This window comes from Pygoscelis adeliae, unplaced genomic scaffold (assembly GCF_000699105.1).
Source record: "Pygoscelis adeliae isolate BGI_AS28 unplaced genomic scaffold, ASM69910v1 Scaffold49, whole genome shotgun sequence".
Classification (NCBI taxonomy): domain Eukaryota; kingdom Metazoa; phylum Chordata; class Aves; order Sphenisciformes; family Spheniscidae; genus Pygoscelis; species Pygoscelis adeliae.
The window spans coordinates 251,054-259,573 of NW_008825545.1; the positions used below are offsets into that span (position 1 = coordinate 251,054).

The following is an 8,520-nucleotide window of genomic DNA, read 5'->3' on the forward strand; positions in this document are numbered from 1 at the left end:
TCCCTATTTTTCAGAAGTCCTGCTTGTTCTCCTCAATGAGATATTTCCATGCCTTCATTTACCTAAGCAAGAAACCTAAGAAAATAAACCCCAACATGTCTAAATGTAGCAGTGAAAAACACAGGGACACCACAATAAAAAGAAGTGACACAGCAGAGGATGAAATAGTGTGGCCGCTGTACCACATCCATCTGTGCACCAAGGCATTATCAGGCACCCACTGTGAAACGCAGGAGCATGAAACGCCTTTCCATAAAGAGCGTGCCAGCCCCAAAACACACTTAATGAAGTTCACTAACATTTTACTGCTTCTCCATTCAAGTAAACAGAGTTCCCAGTAGTTACTTAATACTGCCTGATATACAATATACATTACTGCTGAGGTAAGGTTGCAAACTCCTGGAGGCAAGCTTAGTGTTCCTGCAAATCCTCTGCAGAGAAGGATACCACTGAGACCAATGCTCAGCTCCCGCTAAAGGGAATTGTAAATAATAAAACAGAAAACTCTTCTAACATGCCAAGGATTTCACAATACTTCTTTTTCTTGCTTTACAAAGCAAGCTTTCTAAAAATCCTGAAATCCATTTTGGTGTCCAAAATGGTAAGACATACTAATAGTTAATCAATTTAAAAATAAAAGTGAGGGACCCATTTCCTTTTCCTCAGTGATCTTTATTTAATAGCTGTGCTTTGGGATGATTTTACTGTACTGGAACAGAGTCATTCATGTTTCCATTTAGGTCACAGCTTTCTGCAGATCTGTTAAGCACAAGGAGGTATAGGATAAAACAAATCCTCCAAGGAAGATACAACTCCAACTGCTTCTTCAGGATGTCCTGGTTTCGGCAGGGATAGAGTTAATTTCCTTCGTAGTAGGAAGAAAAGAACTGGATAAAGTGTAGGAAACTCCCTCCTCCATAATATCATAGAAAATCCTGTGTCTGTCTAAAATGCTCTCAATTAAATACAGTATTTGTAAAAAAACTTCACAATACTTAAAGATAATGTCCCAGCACAGAAGTAAGCCACTGTAGAACAATTACAAGGATAATTTATTTTTCATAGTGTGGCCTATACGAAATGTAACACAGATATCTGTGAAACCTTCTGTAGATCTGTTTTTGGTGTTAATGCAGCACAATTACTGATGCTATCAGAGATGGAAGCACAGCTGAGGAACAAACCCAGTACACTCTGCGATGGCAATGAAAAGCATCTGTGGAAACCAGCAGCAGCACTGCCCTTTCAGGGTCTCATTTTTTTCCCCATTAACTCTGCCAAAAGGCAATTTCTCGAATGAATTATCCCACAAAGGATGCACCTTGTTTCCTACTGCCCATCTGACTGAAGAACAGCCTGGATTTCTGCAGCCTCCACTAAAGTAAGTTCCTTGCTTGTATCTCGAGGAGAGAGTGTAATACTGTGTCTCTCCCATCTTCCTGCAAAGCAAAACCACAGTAACAGCAAAACTACCCATCTACTGCTCTAACTTGTTTTCCACAGGTATGCTTTCACTCAGTGTATTTACTTTGTTGATTGTGTCCTTTCCCTATCCAGCCCTTCTTATCCCTATTGCCTGTGTCATCCCCCACCCCCCACATTTATACTGACCACCCTGACCAACTTTAACTACTGTCAACAAATAAATAACAGCTTTGCACTGGTAAGGTGGTTTCTGCCCTTCCCTTCTCAGCTGCCTCCTTTTCCAAATGTTACTCCAGCAGTGGAGCACAACAGCGAAGAGCTCCTCATCTCTGTCCTCCCCTGCACTTTCATGTATTGGGTTACTTTTATTCAAGGACTGTTCCACTGCATTTCTGTAAAGGAAAGTTTCTGATGTAAACAGCAGCACATCAACAAAAGACTCGGATCTTGTATAAATTAATAAGTAATGTAGGTTATGTCTCATACATTAAGTGCTGCTTTCTCTTGTGGATGTTACGCATGAAAACACAGTGAAGTTGAGTGGCTTTGGCACTCGGGCTACAAACGCAAGTACATTTTTTAAGAGAGATCCCTGTTGGGGTGCACTGAACTACATATTATGCTGCATTAAATCTTCTGCAGGGTTAGCTTCGACTTTATGTTCCTGCGCTGTTCCACACCACAGGGCACCTGCATCCTTTTACTACACTAAGAAGTCTCAATCTTTTTCAAATTTTAACTATCCATGCACAAGGCTTGCACCACAGTCACCTTTCTTCCTCACTGATTACTGCTACATGACACGAGGGATGCCTCCTGATAGAGAGAGAGCTCCTTTCTTTTTCTCCTGCCAGTTGGCAGACCGGCAGGCACAAGCCGTACCCGCAAGCGTCACCACACTCTTCTTTCAATGGACCCATACATAACACTGAACAGATCCAAATCCTGCAGACAGACGTATCATCTCTGAATTGGATGGCAATCCAAAGAGAGGGTTTGGGTTTCAGCGCTGTCTTCCTTATTTTCATTTACTGGACTAGGCTAATCAGTCTGCTTTATTAGTGCCCAAGGCTGGGGTGTGAACAAATGGCTACCAGCTGAAGCCCAGCCTAGGTAAAACACCTATTAGGCAGGTTTGTGAAAATAAGCAGAAGTGACAACCGATACCACTATGTTGATTTATTGGCTTTTGAGTACCAAAATAAGTGACTCTGGTGTCCTGTTAGCTCCCTAGCTGTGCTAAGCTTTCAGACCACAGAAAAGCAGCTAGGAGTGTTCCTCCCCTACAACCTTCTGACAGCAATAAACTATCCAGTTACAACTGTATTTTTGCTTTCATAAGGACCCATAAGGAGATCTGCCATTGCCAGCCAGGATTCCTGAATTGCACTTTACTGGCACTTGCGTACCCAAAGGATGTGAATTTTTAGCTGGTGCAGTCCTGCAGGACTTGCTGCAGGAAACCTCTTCTAACACAGTGAGCATGCTTTCATCTGTAAAGGCATCGCTCATCTACAACTTCTTTCTTGGTCTGGTTTTGTACACTGCAGAGGCTGTTGCTCTTCCAATGCTCACGTCAGGCTAGATGAACTGCGAAAGGTGACAGTTCTAAGATTTTCTCAGGCAGGAACACAGAGTGCCCCACTATTTTCTCTGGAACAAATTCCTCCCTTGGTTGATACTGTGTGGGTGTAAATAAAAAGCCCAACATTTTTTCAAAATAAAGACGTCAATAGAATTAAATATTAGCCAACCTAAAAGTGAAGGTCTACATCATCCTCAGAAACGTAACTGTAGAGAGACAGACAATTTGGTGTCTGTTGGATACCCGAGTTCCTTCCAAAAGGGGGGAAAAAAGCTACATGGTTCTCATAATGCAAAACACACACTGGTCTTCAGATGTGGGAATACACCAGAGAATAATTTCCACTCAGAGCAATGAATGAGAGCATAATATAGAGTACCTTTAAACAAATACTGCAGCTGCCTCTTACATACAGGGTTTCCAGGAAAACATCTGTAGAATATTAACCGACCCAAGAAACATTTAACAGGCATTTGTCAAAAATTTTATGCCAGAAACACGTTCAGAATTTATATTGGTAGAATTGGGTCAGAATTATTGTATTACTGTATGTGCTTATATGAACAACATAGGTATATCCATATATACACACATATGCGTATACCACACTTTCATAAAACCCACACTCTGTTCTGACACACGACATCAGCACAAGCAGCTGCTTTTCTCTCCCTCTCTCCTTTGCCATCTCCCTTCGCCAGCTATTTTGCACTCCTGCTGGCAACTTCAAAACTTCTGTTAGCAAACTGGGAGGTGAGAAGGGCACCAGGGCTGGACCAGCACGAGCCACCATGCAGTTGTTTCAACAAAAGTGGGTATCACAGTATCACTTCCAGTCCAAATGCATAACAAAATCCAAGTTACTTGCCAAATGAAACTAATGGGTCTGCACCCCCACTTGTCTGCGTTTAGCTTTGCATACACAGACATCTCCATTAACTTCAGAAGAATACATGAATGCAGAGCTATGCAAATGTTTGAGGGCCAAAGCCAGGGCCAAAGTTAGCATGCTGGCCATACTTTCACTGTTTTTGGTTTTAAGTCAGAGCCATAATAGACAGTTTTAAAGGTCCTCACTTTAACTAAACTCAAGATGGAAAGAAAACAGGGAACAAAAGCAGCACTACTGAAAAAAACTTCCTAAAGGTAAACAGTCTGTTCTTCTATACAAGATGCAGCAGATGCCAAAGAAATAAAGAGCTGCCAAGGCTGTAGTTGGATGAATACTTCAAGCTAGCATGAATAAACGAAGAAAAAAACCCACCCCAAAACCAGTGCTTTCTTCATTCTGCCTTAGCTGTTTTTATTCCTCATTTTCACACCAATCTCTGTCTTTGTGCCAGAATATCTGTTTACGCAGCTACACAGTGATCCAGCAGCTTATCCCGCTGGAAACTAACTTTTCTTTTTGGCAATGCCTGAGGAATTGATCTGGGTTACACTGCTTCTTAGGCAGCAGAAGCAGCTTATGATGTTTGTGAAACATCCCAGATCCTCTCAAATTAAAAGGCCTACAAAAAAAAAAATGGATACCAGTGCCATTAGAGACAATGATTTATCTCCTAAGAGCCAGGTTTCGTCCTCTTCACACACAGCCTCTGCCCCACGGTCCTCAACACCATTTCTCCTCTGGATTTGTTTGCAAAGGGTTGATGAGAAGTCCCATGCTACCAAGTTTGCACAGTTTATACAGAAATATTCCTCACTACATTTAAGTAATGTCCTGCTTGAGAGCCATGAGGGAGAACAAAGGTCTAGCATATATAATGAAAGATGGTCATGCCAGCAACCAGAGTTGCCTCCTCCTGAAAACACCTAAATAGACAAGCAAAGTCACCCGTGAGTTAATTTCCTTACAAGGTAAAATACAATTCCAGTAAAATTCAGTAGGATGACTCTTATATTTGTTTTTACAGGACTCCTGGTCACCCTACATCCCTTCCACATTAAGGAGATGAGCATATTCCTCAAAGGGTCTATAATGGAGGTCATCCAGGACATTAAGTAGAAGTTTTCCTCCGTTTTCTTCACTGAAGCATGACATGCTGATGAATTATATCACTGTGGCACGGGTTTAATGGTATCTTCTGCTACCTTAATGGAGGATCAGAGATGCTATTTTTAACGCAATGTGTCAGACCATTACAATTTCTTCCATCATTCTGAATACAGCATACAGTTAAATAAACTATGATAATGTATTGCTACATGCTTAACACAACACTTCCCCGAAAGCTATGAAGGGCAGAGATGGTCCATCACGAGGTAATCATGGTGAAACAAACAAAACATCACACTTTCCGTGTAATCCAACATCAAATGCATCATGATTACAGAAGTCATTTTAAAAGAAAAACAGATCAGAAGAGTGAATTGGATGTAATTTTAACTACCAAATAATCAGAACCTTGAAATAGTTTATATCCTGAAGTAGGAAAAAAGCAAGATGAAGATTTGTACTGGCAGATTAGTGCAACATTGCATCAATATCCCAAGTCTAATCCATAGTGGCAGTACCGTTAGACCATCACACACCACCTCCCCTACATACTTAGATTACCAACACCCAAGACAGAGATAACAGTGGCATCGCTACTTTTTTGTGGTCTCTGAAACAATTACTTCAGTTTTATTAATTTTTAATAGCAGTTGTATTTATAGTACATCCAGATAGATAACTGCTATTTTATAGAAGTATACTATAACGTATTAGTTAACAGAAAAATGAGCAAAGATACTTCAATCACAGTTCTACTAATTCCTGTTATAAGGAGATATGCACCCACGTGAGTGGGGCCCGTTCAAAACTCCATAGCCAGACCCACAGAAGCCACAATGGTAACAACAGAGAACAGGCAGCTGTCCTGCCACTACTGGACATATCATGAAGGGTGTGCACAGCACAGGACTGCTGACGTGAACGGGAAAGGACCTTACTGTCTGCCTGTAAATCCATCCTTTGGTAGAAATACGCAAAAAAAGAGGCTCTTTGACAGAATGGTGGTGGGTCAAAGCGCAGGCTGAAAATCCTGATGAGAAGTGATACTGCCACTCTGGTTTAATTTTGGATGGGTGGAGCAGCTAAAGGAGTATCCCGAGATCAGCACAGGGACTAGAAATCCTAAAAGGCGTAGTTGCTATTCCTAACTCACCGTGGGCGAAACGACTGACAGAAGGGTGTGAGGCTGAGATGGTGGATGGAAATTCTCTTGACGGGCTGTACTGCCATCTCAGCCTCATCATGGACGGGTGGAGTAGTCAGCTTCTGCCTCCACAGTGCCCGCAAATCCCTGCGGGATCATTTATTCAGTCTTTGTTCTCTAATGAGTAGATGCCATAATTCATGGTAAAACTTTTCCTTAGTATGTAGACCAGATTATTCTTTCTGTGGCCCAAACTGTTTCCTAAGACTGAAAATTATTCCCTTCCTTCATATATATTGATTTGTAACTTTTACAGATTGTGCTCATGTTCCCCAGTGAGCATTTTCTTCTAGACTCTTTAATTATCAAATGAGTCCATGGAGGGGTTCCAGAGTATTATCCTGAAGGGCATACACCGCATAAAAACCACCAGGAGTGGAAAATGCTACCCCACAGATTATTCTGGGAAATGGAAGGAAAATAATCTCAAAATTCTGGACACAGTTAGGAGCTTGGCAACTGCACGAGCTGCTCTGCTCCCAAATGTTCAGTAAAGAAAATGCTGAAAGTATGAAAGCCCATGCATGACACAGAAGTTCCCTGCAAACGTTAACTCTTTAACATATACAGCAGTGGTTATGAAGCAGTTACTTCAAAGGAATCAAGTAAAGTGATCAAACGTATTAAAAGATTCAGACTAAAATGTTAACAGGCCCGCAGGTTCTTAAGCCTACAAAAAGGTCTGTTTTTTTCTGGACAGCCAGGACATGCCACAGATTATTCTTCAAAATGAACCTGGATATTGTTGGTACTCACAATGTTAATACTATAACGGTAAATGGCAATGTCTCGCTATTGTTATTACCAGTTTCTCTTATCCTCACTTTCCATCTCTTAGCTTTCCTTGAAGGCCATCTGAATGGAGTTACGCTCTGGTCTCCCACATTATTAACATTTTAAACCAGATTCTTATGCATCATTTTAACAACTCACTCCAAACTCTTTTTTTTTTTCACCCACATGCATTCGCGACGAACAGCATTTAAAGCCACTACTGGGATCCTCCAAGCACACCCTGGGATCCTTCTCACCTGGAGTCTGTGCTTTGATTCCACAACAACTGTTTTCACACAAATCTCACCTCCGTTAATTTTTTCTTAAATGACTAAGCACCATTGGGACTAAGTATCTTTATCTCAATGACACTTTCAAGCCTTTTTTCTGCGGCTGTTCTTCTTTCACATTACGTGGGAATCTGTGCAGAGCTCTGTATCCTATTCTCTGCTTCCCAGTAAAGCAATTTATTTAGTCATTCAGCAACTTTTCCTGTTTCACATTAGTATGAACCCCAAACTTTCAAATGCTTCATGAATGATAAAAAAAAGGAAAACCCCACCCCCGTCCCAAGGATATGCATGTGTACCATAGCCATCTTCACGCAAGTTCATAAAAAAAGAGATGCTGGTACCCGAGACCCACAGGCACAGACCCATGCCCTGCACTCTCCTGCACCTCACAGGAACGTAGTGATGGAGATTGTAATTTCTGGACCTTTATCTCTCTCACTAGCTCTGAGCACAAATTCCACCGTGGTCCTAACCTTCCCCACCCAACCTTTCCTGCATGGAAATGAAGTGGTGTTTCCCACAGGATATTCTCGTTTGTGCGAACTGATGTTTGTAGATAAATGACAGACAGACAAAAGACAGACACGCAGGTCTTGGTCAAAGACTCCCGAATTCCATGCAGCCACATGTCCAACCTGTCCAGCCTTGTCCAACTCTGCCTAATTTTCTTTCTTTTTAGGGTCTGTAAACTGTGGCCTTGGGGGGGATATCTGCTAACGACCCAACTCACGTTTTCGTGCTTCATGTGTTTCAGGAGGCGCAGCTCTCGGTAGGCTCGTTTGGCAAAGAGTTCAGACTGAAACGGGCGGTACAATTTCTTAATGGCCACTTTGGTACCACTTCTTCCATCGACGGCTGAGCTTTAAGGGAAAAGGAAAAGTTTGGTGAGCGAGGACCAAAGCGAGACTGCAAACCCTGGCACTGGCGAGCGGCCGCATCCTGCCCTGCGCTGCCCAGCCCTCAACCTGCGGCCTGCCAGGTGCCTGTGTGGCCTTGCTGTGCCGGGGAAGAGACCACCTCCCCAAAACACCTCGCTGGCAGCATCCGGAGTCTGGTTTCATTCGTCTAAAACGCCGCCAGGCCCTGCGATGAAAAGTAGCCAATTTTTAAAGCTTTACAGAGGAACATCTGGGGAGGAAGGAAAAAAAGCAAAACCAAGAAAAAAGTGCCACAAACCCCCAAAAAACCACCACCACCACAAACCCAAGCCAGGTGTCCCGTCCCAAGGGCCAACACCCCG

The 8,520-nt window shown here is 42.5% G+C and overlaps 1 protein-coding gene across 1 annotated transcript in view; it reads right to left on the bottom strand.

The window, feature by feature from the left end:
- Positions 1–8,520, bottom strand: part of MAPK12 (mitogen-activated protein kinase 12) — a 51,873-nt gene that overhangs the window by 41,615 nt on the left and 1,738 nt on the right. Inside the window, exon 2 of the mRNA XM_009332025.1 lies at positions 8,011–8,140. Within this exon, the coding sequence (XP_009330300.1) occupies positions 8,011–8,140 (130 nt within the window). The remainder of the gene's footprint in view (positions 1–8,010; positions 8,141–8,520) is intronic.